This window comes from Lucilia cuprina, chromosome 6 (genome assembly GCF_022045245.1).
Source record: "Lucilia cuprina isolate Lc7/37 chromosome 6, ASM2204524v1, whole genome shotgun sequence".
Classification (NCBI taxonomy): domain Eukaryota; kingdom Metazoa; phylum Arthropoda; class Insecta; order Diptera; family Calliphoridae; genus Lucilia; species Lucilia cuprina.
In genome coordinates, this window is record NC_060954.1 from 60,229,399 (window position 1) to 60,251,994 (window position 22,596).

General features: G+C 26.7%; 1 protein-coding gene across 1 annotated transcript in view; it reads right to left on the reverse strand.

Annotated features, from left to right (window-relative positions):
* LOC111682331 (acetyl-CoA carboxylase) overlaps positions 1 to 21,882 on the reverse strand; it is a 32,550-nt gene extending 10,668 nt beyond the window's left edge. The window contains exons 1-4 of the mRNA XM_023444254.2: positions 21,517 to 21,882; positions 9,637 to 10,034; positions 9,312 to 9,541; positions 4,663 to 4,784 (exon numbers count right to left, since the gene is read on the reverse strand). Of these exons, the coding sequence (XP_023300022.2) occupies positions 4,663 to 4,784; positions 9,312 to 9,541; positions 9,637 to 9,727 (443 nt within the window). The 5' untranslated portion in view covers positions 9,728 to 10,034; positions 21,517 to 21,882. The remainder of the gene's footprint in view (positions 1 to 4,662; positions 4,785 to 9,311; positions 9,542 to 9,636; positions 10,035 to 21,516) is intronic.
* Between the last annotated feature and the right edge of the window lie 714 nt (positions 21,883 to 22,596).

Sequence of the window (22,596 nt, forward strand, 5' to 3'; positions counted from 1 at the left end):
TAGATAGATAGATAGATAGATAGATAGATAGATAGATAGATAGATAGATAGATAGATAGATAGATAGATAGATAGATAGATAGACAGATATGTAGATAGATAGATAGATAGATAGATAGATAGATAGATAGATAGATGTAGATAGATTGATATGTAGATACATTTCCATTTGAAAATTTACAATAAATAATTAAAAATTTTCCACAATTTTAAAAGCTGGTTATTAAATTTATTAATAACAAACAAATTGCAGTGTTTCTTCTGTACAAAATAATTTACTGGTTCAAAAGTACATTATTCAAAAAAGTACCTTTTTTAAAAGTCTATAAAAACACAACTTTTAGGCCTAACTGTAAGTCCAACTTTCACTTAATTAAATCTATGAAAAGAGGCTGAGTTTTGTTGACAAGAAAATTGTTTTTATAAGTTTTTGGGAAAGCAAGATGGTGTTTTTATTGTTCTTGGTAACAATAACAACAACCTTGTTTTCAATTGTGACCAAAACAAATAAATATTGTATGTGTATGTATATGAGCAAGTGTATTTTTAACCAAAAGAGCCACTAGCTGATGTCCATTTAACTGTCAGTTTGTTTCGACAATCGTACGTCACATTTTGCCATAGTTTTTGGTTTTAACCATATTCCAATTACGTGGTAAACGTTATTAATTATTGAAATTTTTATATATAAATACATATGTATAATACTATTATATTAATGATTAAAAGGTCATTTAATTTAGCTTAAATTATTACTTTAAACTTGGGGTATTTGCTGTATTAACTTGTAGCAATTTTGTTGGATCCATAATTTGATTATTATTTAATGTCGTCGAATCTGAAGTTACACTATCGCTAGCTGTAGAATTGTTATTAGAAGTTACCGAGCCTTCTGTTTCACCGGTTTCAACAAGTACAAAACGTTTACTGGCACGTCTTTTTAGCATTATTATTGAAAGTAGTATGCAAACTACTAAAAACACAAAAAGTAACAGAAACAGTTTAACAATTAATTATTAACAACACTTTTTTACAAAAAAAAATAAAATAACTTTTTTTCATTTGTTGTATATATAATTTTTCTTTAGAAAAATCCAATAACAACAACAACTAGCACTTAACACTAACAACAACTACTATTACACAAAAAATATAACCGTTTTAAATTATAGCCTTTTTATTTTCTTTATTGGTCAAGTATCGTTACAAAGCACAATGAAGAAACTGAAAATTTTACGTTGTAAAACCAGCAACGTCGAAAATACTACTAAAGCTTAAATCTAAAAATCAAAATAAGTTAATAACGCTGTTGAAAAGGTTTATTCTGTTTATTTTTCATCGTACTACCAAACAAAATAAACACGTTTATTGTTTGCGCACTGAGAGAAAGTGAGAGATTGTTTATTTGAAAACAAAAATAATAAAAAACCTTTAGAAGATTTATAAGAAACATACTAAAGATTCCTTATAGCCAAAAGGTATAATATTTATTTAAAAATTTACTTAACTTCATACATATTTCTGTTATATTTTTTCAAGTTTATTTTGATTTTAAGAGTCATTTTGCGAATCTCTCTTATGTAAATAATACCTAGAAATCGAAGTATGTTTTTTCATTCATATTTTTTTCATTATGTATTGCGGTTTATTAAATTAAATAATAGTAAACAATAGTGTTGCATTAAGGGGTACAATTAAATGGTACCTTTTATCTTGGCACTTTTTGTCAGTATGTTAAAAATGGGAATTATTAAACAAATAGATCATTTGATTTGTTTTTAACTTTATTCCGGAATATTTTTATTTATTTTTGGCAAGAGATTTTTTTACAAGAAGGCTTAAAGGGGAGTAGAGGAAAATATAGGCCTATCCTTATAAATGTTGGTAGAATTCAAAAGTTTTGTTAATGTTTATATGTGAATTTTGACCTTCGAGTCATTTTCTTAAGGAAGTTTGCATGGGGGATAGGGTCAAATGAGGCTCGATCATTACAACAATCGGTAATGTCATTAAAAGTTTTATAAAACTATGTTTCGACTTTTGTTGACATAATAGAACATTTAACTGAATTATGAGCACAAATGCCCTATTCGGTGGCACGGTTGTACAGGGGATAGGCGAAATAATAGATAGATTTTATCCATTTTCAATAGACTTCGTCCTTGGGCTCAAAAAATATTGTGTGCCAAATTTCATCGAATTATATGGAAAATTGCGACCTGTACCTCGCGCACAGGGTTTACATGGAACGCCAACCAGACGGACGGACGAACGGACATAGCTTAATCGACTCAGGGCGAGTTTTTCTAATAAAGATAATCTTTATTCTTTGGTTAAACCTGGCTTAATATATGTTTCGTGTTTTTCAGTTATCAGTAAAGTTACTTATTATCTTAGTTTAAATGAGTGTAATTGGCCAATTAAACTAAAGTTAGAAGTGAGAAAACACAATTAACAAAAACAATAAAACAATTATTTCGGAAGAATAAAAACATAATATTTTAAGTAAATTGCAATTTTATGATTTGTTTTGTTTTATTTATTATTATTTTGAATGTTTATATAACATTTTTCCAAAACTTTTCATTTTACAAATGTATTATTTGCAAAAAACAGCTGTTCATTGTTTATGTTTTTGAGTGAAAAGTTGGCAATACTAACAAAGTTAACTGAGCTTAAATCTAAAACTGAAAAACACAATCATCGGTTAAAGTCCGCCTAAATTTGTTCTAAGTTTTATCAAACAGCAAGTTAAGCCTAGTTTAACTGAGTAGTAAAAAACCCGCCCTGAGTGTTATTCGCCAATTAAACTTAAGTTATAAGTGAAGAAACAAAATTAACAAAAAACAATAAAAGAATGATTTCGGAAGAACAAAAACATAATATTTTAAGTAAATGACAATTTTCTGATTTTTTAACATTTTTCCAAAACATTTTACAAAAGTATTATTTGCCAAAAACAGCTGTTCATTGTTTATGTTTTTGAGTGAAATGTTGGCAATACTAACAAAGTTAACTGAACTTAAATCCAAAACTGAAAAACATAATCAACGGTTAAAGTCAATGGAGGTGGTTTTTTGTTATTTTATTTGTTATAAGAATAGTTTAAAAGTATGAGGAATTTTTAAGTAGATATTTTAGTTTATATTTTATAAGATTAATGAAAAAGTCATAAAAATTTAAAATAAAATTTAAAATAAAAAGTCTAGCTGAATTGCATTTAAACCTGCTAAATAGTAATTTCAGTTCATATTATATTAGAAAATTTGAAAACTTTAAAGATTTTCTACTAAAAAATCTTGCTGAATTACATTTATAATAAACGAATGACAATTTTGGTTGACTATCATTAAAAATAAAGATTAAAACTCGTAATTATTTAAGAATATGTTTAATATGAATAACATTTAGATCAGTTGAATTGCAAGTTTAGTTTTTTTTTCTAAGAAAACGATATTATAAAAGTCATAAGAATTTGTAAAAAGTCTAGCTGAATTGTATTTAAACTAGCTGAATAGTAATTTTAGTTTATATTTTATAAAGAAAATTATAAAAATTTATAGAACTTTTTAAAAGAGACTTGCTGAATTACTTTTATTGTAGCTGAATTACAATTTCATAATCATGCAATAAAAGTCTTAAGATTGATGAAACAACAATCTAGCTGAATACGTTTTAGAGCAGCTGAATTGTATATTCAGTTTATAGTTTATAATAATAGTTCACAATCTTTAAAATATATAAGAAGAGGTCTAACTGGATTGCCGTTAAAGTGGCTGAATTATTACATTCTAACGATTTTTAAGAAAATTTATTGCTGGATTACTTTTAAAGTAGCTGAATTGGTTATTTTACAATAATAATGTACACAAATTAAATATTTCTTAAAAAAAAAATGCAAAGTCCATGGATCTTACCTATCAAAAAGTTTTAAAAATGAATACTCTTTATACTCCTCTGCTGTCATATTAAGAAATAAATAAATGTTCCTTGTCAATGTTAAAAAATCAACTAAATTAGAAAACAATAAAGTAATTTACAAAATTTATTGTTAAATGTTATAAAAAAAGCTTTTACTTAAAATTTATCATTACAAAACCCTTAAAAATTTTAATCAAACTTTTGTCAAGTTGTCTACAAATAAAAAATCTTTTGATATTTAAAAAGTTTTCCAAAAAGTACTTTACGTTTTTTTTCTCCCCATTAACAAGTTGGTAACCAACACAATTCATTGCTACAACATGCCCCCAATGTACCCAGCAGATTTACCACAATCGGTATGTGTAAATATTGTGCCCACATACTTTACTATTAAACATACATACATATGTACATGTATTTGAAATTGTTTATATTGTATAGATCGTACGATATTTTTTTTGACGTATAGTAGACGTTTACTAAAATGTTTTTTGTTATTATTGTGAGAGAACGATACTATATACAAGAAAAAAAAACGAATAAAGCGTAATACACATGGTGGTTTTTAATTGATGACGTAGTCATGTATATGGCGGCATGTTTATTTATTTTGATTTTCTTTTATATCACCTGTTTGTTAGGATCGTAGTTGGTGGGTTATGATTTTGTGGTGTGGTGTTTATTTAAAGAATGTTTATCAATTGTTTATAAATATTTGTTTATTTTTTGTCAAAAACTTACCGTAAACGTTTTCTTCTTTCCACTATGTCACCATTGGGACGTGGTTCATTTTCTATTTTTTGGGGGAAGTTATCAGTAGATTCGGCTGCTTCCAAGCCATTAATAACATCTTCATCACCGACCTGAAATAAAAGTAAAAAAAAAAGAATTTTTAAGATTTTTATACAAAAATTTTTAAATTTCTTTAAATTCTGTTTATGGTAAAGAAAATAGACCAAGAAATGTAGTTTAACTTAATCATCCCTATCGCCAATAGAAGAAAAAAAATTGTTTTCTTTAAATTTTCATTTCCCTTATAGGGAAAATTGCTATCGTAAACTTGTTGTAAACAATTCATTTACAATAGTTGATTTTGTATGAAACAGCTGTTCAATGTTTACAAAATACCATCAACAAATTTTACAACAGGGGAATTTTTTCACCACAAAAAAGGTTAGTGAACGAAAAAAGTGAAAAGGGAATATAATTCACCTGAAATTATGATTGGCGATAGGGGTGAATATTACAAATATGTAGATGACTTTGTTTTTTTTTTTTGTAATAAGTTCTATAGAGTTTTGTACTTTTTAGTATAAATTTGTCTTTATTAATACTTAAACCTACCTCTCTGGTGGAGCCGAAAAAAAATTTCTTAAACAAGCCTCCCTGTAATGTAGTAATATGTTTTTGTTGAAATTACTGTTTTTTTCTTATGTTAAGGAGTTTTTAATGAATATTCCTGTTTTAAACCCATAGCCTTAAAAAAATATATATCTTTATAAATCGTAAAGAAAAGTATTTTATAAACTGCTTTTACCTAGCAGAGACTAATCAAGAATTGTTTTTTATTAATAAACTAAAATACAAGTTTTATATTGGATTAATTATATCGGGGTTTTAAATTACATGCAGAGATATAAGTATTGTTTTAGTTACAAAACACACAATTAAAAAGTTAAAACCCTAAACAAAGTAAGCGTAAGATTTTACTTGAATTAAATTATCTATCACCTTATCTTCATTAACCAAAAGGTCAAGCAAATGGAACAAGTAGTGAGGATTCTCTGACATATTTTGAGTTATTGATAAATTTCGATATTTTATTTACATTACAGTCCCATTGAGGTCCGAAATAATGTCATGCGAATAGAGTTCTAATGTGCCAAGATATTTAATGTGAATCATCATTAAGGGGAGGCCGGGTTTAAGTCTATTAGAAATTATATAGTATTATTGGCCAGACAATCTATGTTGTTTCAATTCACCAATTGGAATTTGATATAGAATGCCTTTTACAATTATATTTAGATAGATTTACTGTTTATTACGGATAATCAGCAAAAAGTGACATAAAGTCAAGTTATATCAGAAGTTTCACAGTGATAGGCTATACTAAGGGCGGGTTCCTTACAACTCAGTTAAACTAGGTTTAACTTGCTGTTAGATTGCGTGATGTAATTCGCAAGAAATCTAAACGCGCGAAGTTGTCATGTGATTGTTGTTTTTTTATAACAATGCTGTGGTAAAATCGTTCGTTTTTGTTTTTTTGCGAAGTACATCACATCACCCCCCTTAGGCGGACTTTAACCGATGATTGTGTTTTTCAGTTATGGATCTAGGATCAGTTAACTTAATTAATTAGTCAAAAACATAAACAATGAACAGTTGTTTTTGTAAAATGTAAACATTTTAGAAAAAATATAAATAAACATTTAAAAAAGTAAAAATATCAATAAAGGAAATTATAAAATTACTATTTACTTAAAATATTAAGTTTTTCTTCTTCCGAATTGTTTTTGTTGATTGTGTGTTCTCACTTATAACTTTAATTTTATTTGGCCAATTACACTCAGTTAAACTAAGATAATAAATAACTTTATTGATTATTTAAACCAGGTTTAACCAAAGAATAAAGATTTATCAGAAAACCCCTCCCTAAAAATCTGCCAAAGTCATCACGAAACTTTTCATGAAAACAGAACTTTAGAATAAACAGTTTTATAGTCCTGTCACGTATCTATTAACCCAAAACCTAATACTCTTTACAATTACATTCAGAAAGATTTTTGGGGTTATACAACCAATCTTTAGATCTAATATTTAAACAATAGATAAAAGATCCGACCAAGAATTATAGAAAATAACTTCTATTGACTAGTCTGTATTAAGACAAATTTATTGACAACCTATTTCTAAGATTTTTTGTTTTCTTTCGACCATGAGATAAAGCGCCAAAATTTCATACTCATGATGATAGAGAATATCATTATCTCAAATGAGGAAAGACATTTATGTGTTATCAACTTTTTACCATTGAAAATCTTCTATTGAAAAAGAAAGAAAAATTTCCAAAAACAAAAGTAGCATGACTTTTTGCCGAAGTTCTTTAAAAGAAATGACTAGGAATCAAGAACTTCTCTAATGTAAAATCTGCTCTAAAATTCTCTACTACTAAAGGTAATTCTTCGCACTAATAAGTAAGTTCTAATTCTTTTTGCTTTTTGGGAAGTTTACTCTTTGTGTTTTTTTTTAAACAACATTGGAATGACTTCTGAAGTTATTTAAAAGCCATGACTATAAGTTTTTTGATCTGCACTTCTTTAATAACTCTTTCAAATAGTAAATTCTACTTGTTTCTGCTTCTTAGGAAGACCTTTTGTTTAGTTTATCTAAAAATAACATTTTAATGACTACTGCTGAAGTCCTTTAAAAGACACGTCTACGAATCATAAAAATGCACTGCCTTTAAAGGAATTTTTTTAAATTTGACTAGGAGTATAAATCTGCACTGTTTTAAAGCGGTACAGTGGCCTTTTTTAACTCTTTTTAATAGTAAATTCTATTTCTTTTTGTTTCTTAGAAAAATCTTTCTTTGTAGTTTGTGTGAAAATATCATTATAATAAACCCTGCTGATGTCCTTCAAAAGACTTAACTAAAAGTCAGAAAAGAGCATAAAATCAGAGAATAATGCATTACTTTTAAAGGTACTTCTCAACACTTCCAAATAGTAAATTCTAGTTTTACTTTCTTAGAAGCTTCATTCTGCTTTTCGTAAAATAACATCAGAATGTATTCAACTTTATTTATCTATTTCTTCTTTTTTTTAAGATCCAGCGATATTATGATATTTGGTATGTTGTCGTAGTAACAGTTCGATAGTGGTTTAGGTTTCGAAGTGTTACGGAAGAGAATTTGAGACTCTTTAAGAGAAGTCTAGTAGAATATGAGGTCTGCGTTTCGCTATTATCCTTAGTACATTATGGAACCTATTTCTCAGTCATTTCAACTGAAGTTTATATATTCTAATACAGTGGCAAATTGTGCTCAATCGTCTTTAGTCCATCCGCCTTTTAGCATATCCTACAATAGTCCCAATTACTAACAAAGGACCTAATTAGCCAATGCTCCTTTAAAATCCCTGTCAGAAACATTAGACTATCCAGTCCTATAAGTATCTTGATAGATTTTATATCAAGTGTTGGCCGTAAGGCTCTTGATATTTTACAATTTCTTCTACTATTCCAGTACTTGTTAATGATGACACGGATTCTCTTGAAAATTAACCTGCAAAAGTTTCACTCTAATCTAATCCACTTATTTTGTTCGCAGCTTGGTTCCAATCAACATTGCAGTGCCCCCACACTCAACACTACCAATACTAAACAGTTCGACTGTGACTGAGAATTCTTTACTAATTCCTTTCTAGATTTATACAGCTGCAGCTGAGTTGACCAACTCTTTCCAATTACGATTATTGGCTTAATAATAATCCTATAAAACCTGATTCCTGTCTTCTGCCTTTATAACACCTGCAATCGATTCTACTATTCCACGACTGAAAGATGATGTCTCGGATTCCTTTGAAAATCAAAGTAGAGTTGTTTTACTTTTATATCCCTAACATCTATATCAACCTAATCGAGTAAGTTTGTCCGCAACTACGTTGCAATGGATTCTGCAGTACCTCGGCACTCAATTCAGTCTATTAATAAACAGTTTGACTGTGGCCGAGGATTCTTTGTAGGAAGGAATAACATCGAACTTAGTTCTAACCATTTGGGAACTAACATTAAATTGAAATTTACTTTATCAACATCTTCAATTAGCTAAAATCTTTTCAATAACATTTAGTATAATTAATACAGAACATGATAACCTATCTGACCAATAAACACTAAATAAAATTTCAGTCACGCGTTCTGCAAATGCCTAATAGGAAAAGATTTGCTGGTCATAGTTTAAATTATAAAAAAAAAAGAAATAAAAAACCGCAAGCAGGCAAAATATTAATTGTTTTTATAATAAAACTATATAAACATGAATTTAAAATATAAAAAAAACGAACTATGGGTTAAGTATTCAAGATCTTTAGTAAAGTTAAAGTCGGCATATATACACAAAATTTGCAACAATTTAAACTTAAATGACATATTGTCTGTTTTGCCAAAGAGACAATTTAAAAAATCAAAATCTTGTTTACTAAAGACCTGCTTAAGACAACAATAATGCAAAAGTTTGTTAAAAAAATCATAAGAACACGAAAATTGTTGCATTATTATTGTCTTATGCAGGTCTTTATTATTTAAATTGTAAATATGACAAAATTAACTTTATTATTATGTACTAAAGATCAAGAAAACCACAACTTTCGATTAAAATAAAAACTTACCAAAAAACTTGGTCTATCGTTGTTTGAATTACTCATATTGTTATTATTGTTGTTATTAATATTATTATTATTATTAGTCGCTGCAAAATTCTGCTCTGAATCCGTACAATTTTTTAAATTATCACAAATTGTCTGTGATTCCTTAATGCTATCACTGGAAAACTGTACTCTTTTTATACTTTTCGTTGAAGAGCTTCTGCTGTTGTTTTTCTCACAATCTAAGGATTTTTCTAAAATGTATCAAAAAAAAAAAAAAAAAGAAAGAGAAAATTAAACAAATTAATATGTATTTTAATTAATAAATAATTAAAACTAAAAAAAGTACCCGGTTTTAAAGGCGGTTGATAGCGTGTCCTTAAAAAAGCCAATAAAATTATAATAAAAGTGATGGAGACTAGTAAGGTAGTTATAAGCATCGGTGAATTTTATTAAGTGCAAGTTATATGTTAATAATTATTTGTTTCTTTTATTAATTGATTTTGTTAGTTGTTGTTTTTGAACGATTTGACGTCATTAAAGTTAAAAAAAGCGTCTTGGGTTTTCAAGCGTTAATAGTTTAGGATTGAGAGTCGTGTGTTGTTCTTTAATAACCTAAAGTTTAGATGTATTTTTATAAGAATTTCAAATTCACTTGTTAGCGTTTAAAGTTTTCAATTCTTTATAAGTTTTTGTTTTTTTTTTTTTTTGTATTTAGAGATAAGCATGGTCACCTGATGGGATGAGCTATAAAAAAAGCAAAAACAGATTAATTTATTTAATGTTTTATATTTAATGATAACAATTCTTTAATTTCAATCATTTAATCACAGAGAAAAATTAAAAAAAAATAAGTAAACTCTAGTTTAAATTAAAAACCATTTCAAGTCCTGCCATTTAAGGGTTAAATGAAAATATTTACAAAAAATGAAATTAACTCAAAAAGAAAGCCACTAAACAAAATTGTATAATTAATATTTATATTAAGCAAATTGAATTGATTATAAAAAAAAACAACTAGAACAGACCTTTTTTTTTTTGTTAAAATAAAGGTTTATACTTAATTAAAAATATGTTCACATTTTTAAAATATTTTCTTGTGTAAGTTTGTTTTTTTTTTAAATTTCATTAAGTGCAATGTTCATTTTATATAAAAAAAGTTAATTAATATTTATTTATTTCAAAAATAACAACAACATTAACAAGAAACGCAATACCTACTAAATTAAAGTAATTTATATCTTTTGAAATCTATGAATAAAATTTGTATTATATCAAAAAAAATCTAAATATTTGTGTGTGAATAACGTCAAGACTCAGGTCAATGCCTTCTATTTCTTTTAATTATTTTCGTCTGTTTATTTTTAATGCGGTTTTTTTAAATTTTTTCCTAAATATTTAAATAATAATTAATTCTATTTATAAACAATGAGGAGTTTTTACAGCTTATAGGTCCTTATATCAAATTTAGGTCAAACGTTTTACAATTTAGAGGGAATGCAAAGTGTCTCCATTTGAATAGCATTATCATTATTTCGAAATTGTTACTAAGTGCTTCTCTGGAAGTGACAAAAATAATTGATGTCATACTTTACAATCCACCTATATATCCCTTTTGTTAGGAACATATTCTGAAGACCCTTGATATCGACGGGAACTAAATCTATCGGTCATGTTTTCGAGCGTATTGTCATTGATTTTGACTAAATTCCGATACAATCGGAAAAAATGAAAATATTGTTAAAATATTTGAATTTTCCAAAACAACAACAACAATACAAAGTTAAATAGTTGTTGTATGACCGATAGTCTTTTCCCGCTAAGTTAACAATCTGTGGCCATTTCGGTAGTTCGAAAATGAAGTTTTTATTATCGTGGGAACAAGTTATATTTTCTTGGTTTACACTAGGAGTAAACGGCTGAAAACAACAACATAAATCAAATTGTTTTTGTTTTTTGTCATTTTCAATGGGAGATCTTCGATTCGAAATGACTCAAGTTGTACTCAGCCAAAGATTTTCAATCCGGTGGCAGTTTTATCAACCGTAAGTATTTTTCCTCCAAGAAATAACAATCGACCAGAGTGGAAAAGTTATAACAACAACATCATATGTTTTTGTTGTTTTTTATACTAAAAATTTCTTACAAGAATGGAAATAATTTATGAAATAAATTTCAAATAATTGAAAAAAAAAAATATATGAAAAAATATTTATCCAATTCACAATCGGTGTTGTACCGTAGTATTGTAATATGTCGTAGTTTTGTTTCATTATTGATTTGTTTTTGTTTGACTTACAACCCTACAACAATGCGACATCGATTGTGAATTGAACAATTAAATTTAAAACAATAACTTTAAAAAATTTTGAAAAAAAATTTTATATTTTTTTAAATGCATTAAAGTGAAGGTTGTTATAAGACTTGACAATGTCAAAGAATATAACAAGACTTACTAACGCGACAATTTTTTTAATTCAAAGTTTTTAACATTTTTGCATACGTAGCTGATGTTGACGTAATTTGCCTTTGTTTTGACATTTATAATCGTTTAATATTTTGATTTGCAATATAAAAGAAATTTGTAGCAAATTAAGCAATATTTTAAATATTAATAAGAATAAATTAATTTGCTAATTTTGAAAATTTTGTAATATTTAGGTAATAATAGTATTTTGAATACGTAGCTTATTATTGACGTATGTAATTTTGAAAACCACAATAAATAAATGAAAAAAACACAATTATTTTATTATTCAATTATATGCCAATCAAATTATATATTTGATTAAAAGATTGAGAAAGTTTGCAATAGATAGTAAAGTTTAAAAAAGGTTATAGTGACCGACCTATTATGAAAATCTGTTACTAAAATTAATCAATAAACTGAGAATTTTTTGTCTTCCTTTGATGACCTAAAAGTGATTAATAAGTTGAACGTTTAAAAAATGATTAGAAAATGATGCCGATATATGATTGAAAACTGAATATTTGAAAAACAATAACAAAATGTATAACAATCATAAATTGATTATCCTGATGTTTAAAATATGATAGTTTTAAAAACTTCTTTCAAGCAATTGTTCCTCTTGTAATTGTTTTTGTTTGTAATGAAATAGCAAAACTTACACTTAAAAATGACTCAAAAACGATTCAAAAATTAATCGAAACTGAATAGGAAAGGAGCTCAGAAAACACTTTTTTGGAAGAGTTGATTGATGTAATTCTCATTTCGTTTATAAAATTAAATTTCGTTTATAAAACTAATGTAAGTATTTGAATTTGTGTGATATTTATAAAGTCGATTTTCTGTTAAGGAATATAAAAATATTAAAATTTATATGTTTAATGTTTATCAATCATAAATAGGTCGTTTAGGTGTATGAAATATGATTGTTTATAAATTTAGTTTGTAGTTAAATTTCGCGCAGTTGGAAGATCAAAAATTGCTTTCTGTTGTATTGTATTTGTCTGTAGCAAACATACAAATTACTCAGAGAAGACTCAAAGATGACTATAATATGATTTGGAAATAACTCAAAAATGACCAGTTATTTGGCTCATTAATGACTCAAAAATGATCAAGAAATTAATCAGAATTGGGGCTCATAATTGACTTATTAAGAAGAGTCGCGGGTAGGGTACTATTTTCTCTCGACATTATGAAACATAATTGATCAGAATTGGGGCTCATAAATGACTTATTAAGAAGAGTCGCGGGTAGGGCACCATTTTCTCCTGACGAATGTATCATTTATGATCAGAAAATGACCGGATATTTGATCATTTTAATCGTGCAGAAGAGTCATAAATGACTTGAATGTAAACAAAATTTTCAAAAAATGCTAGCTGGGAAGACTCAAAGATGATTTGGAAATAACTCAAAAATGACCAGTTATTTAGCTCATTAATGACTCAAAAATGATTAAGAAATGAGTCATAATTGATCAGACTTGGGGCTCATTAATGACTTATTAAGAAGAGTCGCGGCTAGGGTACCATTTCCTCTCGACGAATGTATCATTTATGATCAGAAAATAAGCGCATCGTGCAGAAGAGTCATAAATGACTCGAATAAGTATAATCAAAAATTTCAAAAAAAATGCTAGCTGGGAAGACTCAAGGATGATTATAATGTGATTTGAAAATAACTCAAAAACGACCAGTTATTTGGCTCATTAATGACTCAAAAATTATTAAGAAATTAGTCATAATTGACGAATGTATCATTTATGATCAGAAAATGATCATTTTAATCGTGCAGAAGTGTCATAAATGACTCGAATGTAATCAAAATTTTCAAAAAAAATGCTAGCTGGGTTTGATTCGAATTTAGTTTTAACTTAAAATGTTTTTATTCTCATTTTATGAAACAAAATTTACAAAAAAATTAGCAGTATATTTAATTGTTTTATTAAACGACTTTTGTCTAATATAAAGCTATAAAAAAGAAATATTATAAAAAAAGAAACAAAAATTCTCTAAATGATTAGAATAATAATAGGTTTTTTGTATATTGGCAAATTTAAAACGCAAATTCTTTAGTTTACACTTTAAAATATAAATTTAAATTAAAACTTAGTTTTTTCTGCTTTTTTTGGTGACTACTAGTTTAAATATGAGTTTATAAATGACGACTCATTAGTTATGAATATTTTTAAATCTATTAATTAACACGCACTTGTTAAAGGGAAATAATTCTTAATATTTAGTTTTTTAAAGGTTAATCTAAGAAAATTTGCAAAAATTTAGTTTTTCCAAAAGGATTTTAAGGTTTTTTATTAATAATACCAGTTCCATAGTAGTTTTATAATCTATTGTTGTTTTCTTTTTTTTTTGTACAAATAAAATTCTTCACTTTATTTTTTAACTTTAAAAAAAATTGAGTTCATTATTACCTTGAACTTGTTAGCTTTAAAAAATTTTGGTTGTTTTAAGTTGTTTGGTATTTGTGCTAATTTTGTTAACTTTTTTTTAAATTTATTTTAGTTTTCACTTTATATTATTATAGATTCTATTTGTCATTTTGTTAAACTTTAACAGTTTTATTTTATTTTAATAATTTTCTTTTTTTTAGCTTTTTAATAAGAAATATTTAAAAACATATTTTAGAAATTGTATGTTTTTTTTCTGTTAATATTAGTAAACACGCGACAAATAGAGCTTGATGACCGACCATAAAAGTTTAAAATTTTTTAAATGGTCTTAAAACGTCGACAACTAGCTAGCGACTAAACGAGAGTCTATTCAACGTTACCCATTATCAATTCCTATTCAAAAATATTTTTTTAGTTAAAAAAAAATTATAGAAAGAAAATTGAAAACATTTGGAATACAGTGGTGTAAAGGTAAATAGCACATCATAACAAAATCAAAAACATTAGCTTAATGAACAAAGAAAAACCAAAGAGCAGAATAGAAAGCTTTGCTCAGATTTAATAACATTTTGTAATTTTAAGAAACTACCAAAAGTAGAGATAGCCCATTTTGAATCTATACCCTTTATAATTTACTTTTAAAAGTAACACATGCTGCTGCTAAAGATTTTTATTATTTTTATTTTATTAATATTTCCATTCTAATACAAAGTACAAATTTCAAACCCACACACAAAATAAAAATTATTGTCATTTAACTAAATATAGATTAAATTTAAGAAAACAAAAGTGACAGCATGCCAAACTTTGTACCATCAACAGGTCAACGATGTGATTAATTAAGAATTTATTTTATTAGAACTGTCTGTAGACATACATACCAGATTTAACCGATCAAAACTTGTAGAAATAAATTCAAAATATTTTCAATACATATTTTATGGTTCGTGTTATAATAATTTTGACTCTCTATACATACAGTCTGAACTATAGATAAGTTCTTGGCTATAAATTAAGTTTTTAGCATTAAATATAGATTGGTCTATGATTTTGTCTTTAACCAATAGTTGTGATTGGGTAAAATTGATCATAATATTAATTTAATCATTAGGGAAGTAATTTAAGACTCATATTGATCTGTACACATAGTTTTATAGTTCAGTCCATAGTCTTGACTACAGATCGGTCTATGGTCTTGTGTATAGATCATAGATCTTATCGATAGATCATTCTGTGTTGTTGTTGTTGTAACAGCTTAAACTATACAACTTTAATCCGGGGGTTCTGCATTTAGGTCCAAGCCAAGAAATTTAGCTACTTCAATAGGATTAGTCCATAAATCCAACAACTACACATAGATCATTCTTTAGTCGTCGGGTAAAATTAATCGTAATTTTCATTTGATTACTACGGCAGCAATTCGACTATTTATCTGTACACATACTTAGTTCTATAGTTCAGTCCATAATCTTGACTACAGGTCGATCTATGGTCTTGTTTTATAAATCAGTTTATAGTCTTATCAGTCTATAGTCGTGATCAGTTAAAAAGTGATCGTAATATTTATTTGGATAATATTAATCGTAATATTCATTTGATTACTGGGGCGGCAATTCATCTATAGTTCTGTTTATAATATTGACTAAAGATCAGTCTATGATCTTCATTATAAATCAGTTTATAGTCTTATCGATAGATCAGTTTATAGTCAGTGATCGTAAAGTGATCGTAATATTTATTCGGGTAAATTTAATCGTAATATTCATTTGGTTACTAGGGCAACAATTCGACTATAGTTTTGACTATAGATCTATTCACATAGTTCTATAGTTCAGTCCATAGTCTTGACCAAACATCAGTCTATGATCTTGTTTATAAATCAGTTTCTAATCTAATCGATAGATCAGTCCATAGTCGTGATCGTTAAAGTGATATTCGGTAATATTTATTTGATCACTAGTACAGCAATTCGAGACCAATATTTAGTACTTTGATATCTGTCCAAAGCCTTGAGTATAGATCTGACAATGGTCTTGTCTATAAAACACTTTATATACTTATCAACTGATCAGTCCATGTTGTTGTTGTAACTGGATGTTCTTCCCTGGGGAAAAACTTCCGGTTGATACAGCTGTTGCTGAATTAACAATCTTTGGCCGATTGAAAATCGGGTCGCTCCGAAGCGGAGATCCAATTGTGGTGGAAACTAAAGATTAGTCCATAGTCATAAACACTTAATAGTGATCGTAATATTCATTCCATCAGCAACTCAAAATCAACATCTAGCCCTTTGAAATCTGTTTAGTTGAAACCTCAGCTATATTTATATACCACACTGTGTATGTTTGGTGTGTATGTATGTTTAATTGAAAGAAGAAGACCTAATAATAATATTAGCCACAGGTTGTCGTTGTGTAGTATGGAAAGCATTCATAGATTAACATTATTTCTTTTTTGTATATTTTCTACAGGTCGCGCGAGCAAAAAAGCTTGAGAGTTATAAAAAAACATACATAATTTAAATATATACATATATATTTATAAAAAGACGTGTGTTTGTATACAATATGGTGTGTTTTCTTATAAATATACATACATATATAAAAATTGTTTAATTTGTTTTTTATATAAACTACTGTTAACATGCAATTTTAATTTAGATTATAAGAAGAGTTTGAGTTGATTTTTGATAAGAAAATGATACGACAATTTAGCGTATAAATTTTCCTTTTAATATTCATGTTTTTTTTTTCTTGTTTTTGGAATTTTTTTCTTGTTAAGTACGACTGTATTGTTGTTATAGCTGCTTGGTAATGACATAATGAATCTGATGTTTTAATATATTTTTTAATTGTTTTGTTATAAAATTTTGTATATAAGTATTTGTTTTTACATAAAAATACTTTTGTTTGTTGTGTAAACATATATTGTTATTAAACGTTAACTAAACTTTTCATATGAATGTCAAGGTTATAATTTATATACAGAGTGGAATTGAATATTTGAAACAATATAAAGTTGATTGGAAAGACAGCTTTTTATTGAGTATAAATTAGTCTATAGTCTTGACAATAGATCAGTTTATAGTCTTAACTATAGATCAGTCTATAGTCTTGACTATAGAACAGTCTATAGTATTGACTACAGATCAGTCTATAGTCTTGACTATAGATCAGTCTATAGTCTTGACTACAGATCTGTCTATAGTCTTGACTATAGATCAGTCTATAGTCTTGACTATAGATCAGTCTATAGTCTTGACTATAGATCAGTCTATAGTCTTGACTATAGATCAGTCTATAGTCTTGACTATAGATCAGTCTATAGTCTTGACTATAGATCAGTCTATAGTCTTGATATACAAGTCTATAGTTTTGCCTATACATGAGTCTGTAGTCAATAATATAAAAGACCAGTCTGTGATCCTGACTGATAGATAGATATATAGATAGCTAGATAAATAGATAGATAGATAGATAGATAGATAGATAGATAGATAGATAGATAGATAGATAGATAGATAGATAGATAGATAGATAGATAGATAGATAGATAGATAGATAGATAGATAGATAGATAGATAGATAGATATAGATAGATAGATAGATAGATAGATAGATAGATAGATAGATAGATAGATAGATAGATAGATAGATAGATAGATAGATAGATAGATAGATAGATAGATAGATAGATAGATAGATAGATAGATAGATAGATAGATAGATAGATAGATAGATAGATGGATAGATAGATAGATAGATAGATAGATAGATAGATAGATAGATAGATAGATAGATAGATAGATAGATAGATAGATAGATAGATAGATAGATAGATAGATAGATAGATAGATAGATAGATAGATAGATAGATAGATAGATAGATAGATAGATAGATAGATAGATAGATAGATAGATAGATAGATAGATGGATAGATAGATAGATATAGCTAGACTAATCTATAGTTTAAGTTTTTAATCATTATAACAACCCAAATATCTTATAAAATATTTTCTTATACCGACTCTGTATCTTGTATATCATGTTATTATGTAGCACTAGGAAGATACAAAAACTTTAATGAACTTTTTAAAACTAAAAATTTTTGTTTCATTAACCAGAAACCGGTATACGGACAAAATCACTAATGATTTAATATAATCAGAGTAAATTATAGCTATTGATGAACTTTCTTTTTTTTGAACTTTGGGCTAAACAAATTATTTAAACACCAACTTTCATATATAAGCTAAAAATATTTTGTAGCATTCAATACAGGTATAAACTAGAAATTGACACCACGCTTAAGAATTTTTTTGTTTTGTTTCAGAAGCGAAAGCAGTTTTTGCTTTAAATTATAGTGATAACTTGTGAAAGGTTAATTTTTATTATTGACTTATTTTGATTTTTGTTTCTATTTTAGCTGACATGTATAAAAACTTAAACATTTATTAGGTTCGTGCAAGCAAATTAATTATCTTAATGAAATAAAAAAAAATAAAAGAAAATTGTTTAAATTTGATAATAAGAGTGAAATAGAATTAGCATAGCAATAAATAAAATATTGTACAATAATCACGTTGCTATAGGGTGTGATCAAAGTGAATTGGTATAAGAAATCACTTTAAATTTTATTTCTTTGTAGAGCAAACAATTTCTATAAACAGAATACTTTTTGCAACAAAATAAATTAGAAATTCTTAAAATAACTTTTTTGGTTGGTTCGTTTTAACTTTGATAACTTTTAATAACAATGATTTGCTATTTTTCTTTAAGAAATATAAAATATATTACTTAATATTTCAAAATCATGATAACTTATCTTAGTATTCAATACTCAAGTTTATAAAATAAAAAAAATATAGGAAACAACACTTCAACTTTCATAACATAGAATTTTTCCACTGATTGATTCTATAATTCTAACCACAACTGTATCAACAAATCGCGTTTTTATTTTGATATCATACGATTACAACTTAAGTAGAGTATTATTATTATGAATTTATTATTCATAATAATAATTATCAATTATCTTAAAAAGTTATACATGCGTTTAAATACAAACCCCATAAAGAGGGAGGAATTTCTAATTTTGTTTACTTGATAGCAAGACATTTCAAGTTATTGTTTAGTAATCATAAATCTAATATTATTTTTTTATTAAAGATATAGCTCGCTCAAGGTAGTTGTATAGAGGGAAAAAACCTTAAGTGGATATGTATGACATATAAGACACACAATAGCTAACTGTTTATCGGGCCTCTAAAATTCTCATTTTAATAACGTCATACCAAAAGAAATTATTAAGAATGCTCTTAGATTTTACACATTCTTAATTTCATTCATTCAGAATGTATGTTTGTATAAAAATTATATCATTAACATGCTTACTTGGACAAAGTTGTCAACTTTGTTTTACAAAAAATCACTAGTATTTTTATAAAGAATTTCAAGATTTTATTAAATTAATGCTATAAACTATAGCCTTGATTATAGAACACTTTAAAGACTCGATAACATACTGTTCTATAGTCTCAAGTCTATAATACTAACTATCTATAGCTCTTTAGAACGCTTTATAGTAAATAATATAAGACATTCTATAGTCTTGACTATATATCAATCTTAATATATACTTAGCTTTAGACCAGACTTGACTATAGACCAGTCGATATTCTTAACGACAGACCATTTTATAGTTTTGACTGTAGACCATTCTATAGTGATTACTTTAGACGATTCTATAGACCGTTCTAAAGTCTTGTATTTAGATCATTCGATAACATTGACTACAGACGATTCTATAGTACCAATAGTTTGAGGACAATTCCATATTCTCGATTATACACCATTCCAATGTTTATGACATATTCAATAGTCTCGACTATAGACAATTCTATTGTCTACACAATCGACCATTGAATATTCTATAGACCATTCATTCCTAAGTCTAGACTTTGAAACATTTTATGGTGTAGATTTAAGACTATTAGAAAGTTTAGAATATATACCAGTCGATATTCTTAACGACAGACTGTAGACCATTCTATAGTGATTACTTTAGACGATTCTATAGACCGTTCTAAAGTCTTGTATTTAGATCATTCGATAACATTGACTATAGACGATTCTATAGTACCAATATTCTTGATTATACACCATTCCAATGTTTAAGACATATTCAATAGTCTCGACTATAGACAATTCTATTGTCTACACAATCGACCATTGAATATTCTATAGACCATTCATTCTAAAGTCTAGACTTTCAAACATTTTGTGGTGTAGATTAAAGACTATTAGAAAGTTTAGACTATATAACATAAAGCACTCTATAATCTATTCTATACTTACGCTATAGACCATATTATATACTGCTCGACTATAAAGCAATTTCTAATATATTCTATCTTCTCAGCTATCGACCATACTATAGACTATTCCGTGGTACGACTATAAACAATTCTTCAGTCTCGACTATAGACTATTTTATAATCAGATTGTAGTCTAAAACATGTTATAGTCTTGACTACATACTATTCTATAGACTTGATTATAAATTTCGATCCTTGTAGGCATATCTAAATTAATTAAAGAAACTTTCTATTCCAAAAAAAAAACACTAAAATCAATTTGAAAAAGCACCAAAATGACATACCCGTGCTTAACCTACACTAATACAAATTCTAATTCAAAGATTTAACACATGTATTGATATGGCGCGAGGTTTTACATCCAATAGGAAAGCAAGGTCAGCATGAGTAAAAAAAAACTGCAAAATTCTAGTGATTATGTACAAAAAATAAATAAAACATAAAAACAGCGTGGTTGTTGTTTTAAAGAGAAATTCTCGAGTAAATAAGAAGAAATAAAAAAACTTAGAAAAAATTAACAAAATATAAAGAGGAAGAGAAGCAATTACAAAGAGAAACCCAATAAGAAAAAAAACTAATAACAAAACTACATACATACTTATGTACACACATAAATAATAAGAGTAAAAAAAAGAAATTACCAAGTAAATGAAGAATTAAAAAAAGAAAATAATTAATAATTTTGGAATAGATCTTTAAAAATTACAAATTTTATAACAAAAATTTACAAATATTATATTTTAGTGCGTAGAAATGAAGGTGAATTTTTCACTTTCGTTCCTTCCAATAAGAGGGGTGATTAACCCCCTTTATAGACAATTTCACATATTTTTTTAGTACACATAAAATATACAGTAGTGAAAAAAATCACCTGATGTTGACGCCTTATGGCCTGATGTTTAGCAAAGAAAAAACTTGAATAAAAACTTACAACTAAAACCCTTGAAAATTAACAAAAAAATTATCCATTACCTGATTCCATTTTCCTTAAATCTTTGTAGTTGTCTTTTCAGGTTTTTTAAATAATTATTAGTTTTTTTAGTAAAAATACAAAATGAACACAACAACTTTTTTCACTGGTATGTTTTTTTTCTTTTCGTTTGACAAGTTTTTTTTCTTCTTAAGAAAAATTGACTTTTTCTTTCTGTTTACACTTGTTAAATTTTAGTGTTGTTAATTTACATGGATTTATTAATACATATTTTTTTTATTTTTGTTTAATCAATACCACTAGAAATAATTAATTTCTTATTTTATTTTATAATTTTTTTCCTTTGCTAATAACAATAACTTCCGTAAATGAACTTTATTGTAATGCGATGTGCGGTTATTTGGAAAATGTTCTCTTTCTCTCTCATTTCTCACCGTTAAGTCAGTGATGCCACTAACCAAGAATTATGAAATGCTTTGATTTTATTCATGTAAGATAAGATAAAAATTCCTTAATCAAAAGAATACGCAATAAATTGCAATTTTTATTGGTATTAATAAAATGAAACTAATTTTATCGCAAATTGTGCTTAAATTAATAGAATTAATACAAATGTTCCACTATTTTAATGTAAAATAAAGATAATTTAAAATTATATGGCATCATTTATGTTTACAGTTTGTTTTTCTCTCTCTCTTTCCTGATCTTATTTATTATTATTGTTGTTGTTTTTTTTTCTTTTATTAAAGGGTAGGTGGTAAAGTATTGCCATTTGACTGTGTAATTCATTGATTAAAAGATTACGGTAAATTCGAAAAATTCAAATTGGGGTTTTGTAGTTGACCATAAAAGTTGACTTGTAGACTTATACTATATATAAAAAGTGTTCATTTGGTTTTTTAAACCATTTTTAATTTACCAAATGGTAAAATTGTGAACTTTTTAGTCTGATTTTGTAAGGGTCTGTTCCACAAAATGCGACTGAACATTTTTTCTTATATTACATTAAAAACAACAAATGAATTCGAAAATGTTGGCAATTATTATTTTACCCTACACCTATTTAGTGGGGAGGTTATATTGTGTTTGTGCTGATGTTTGTAATGCACTATTATATTGGT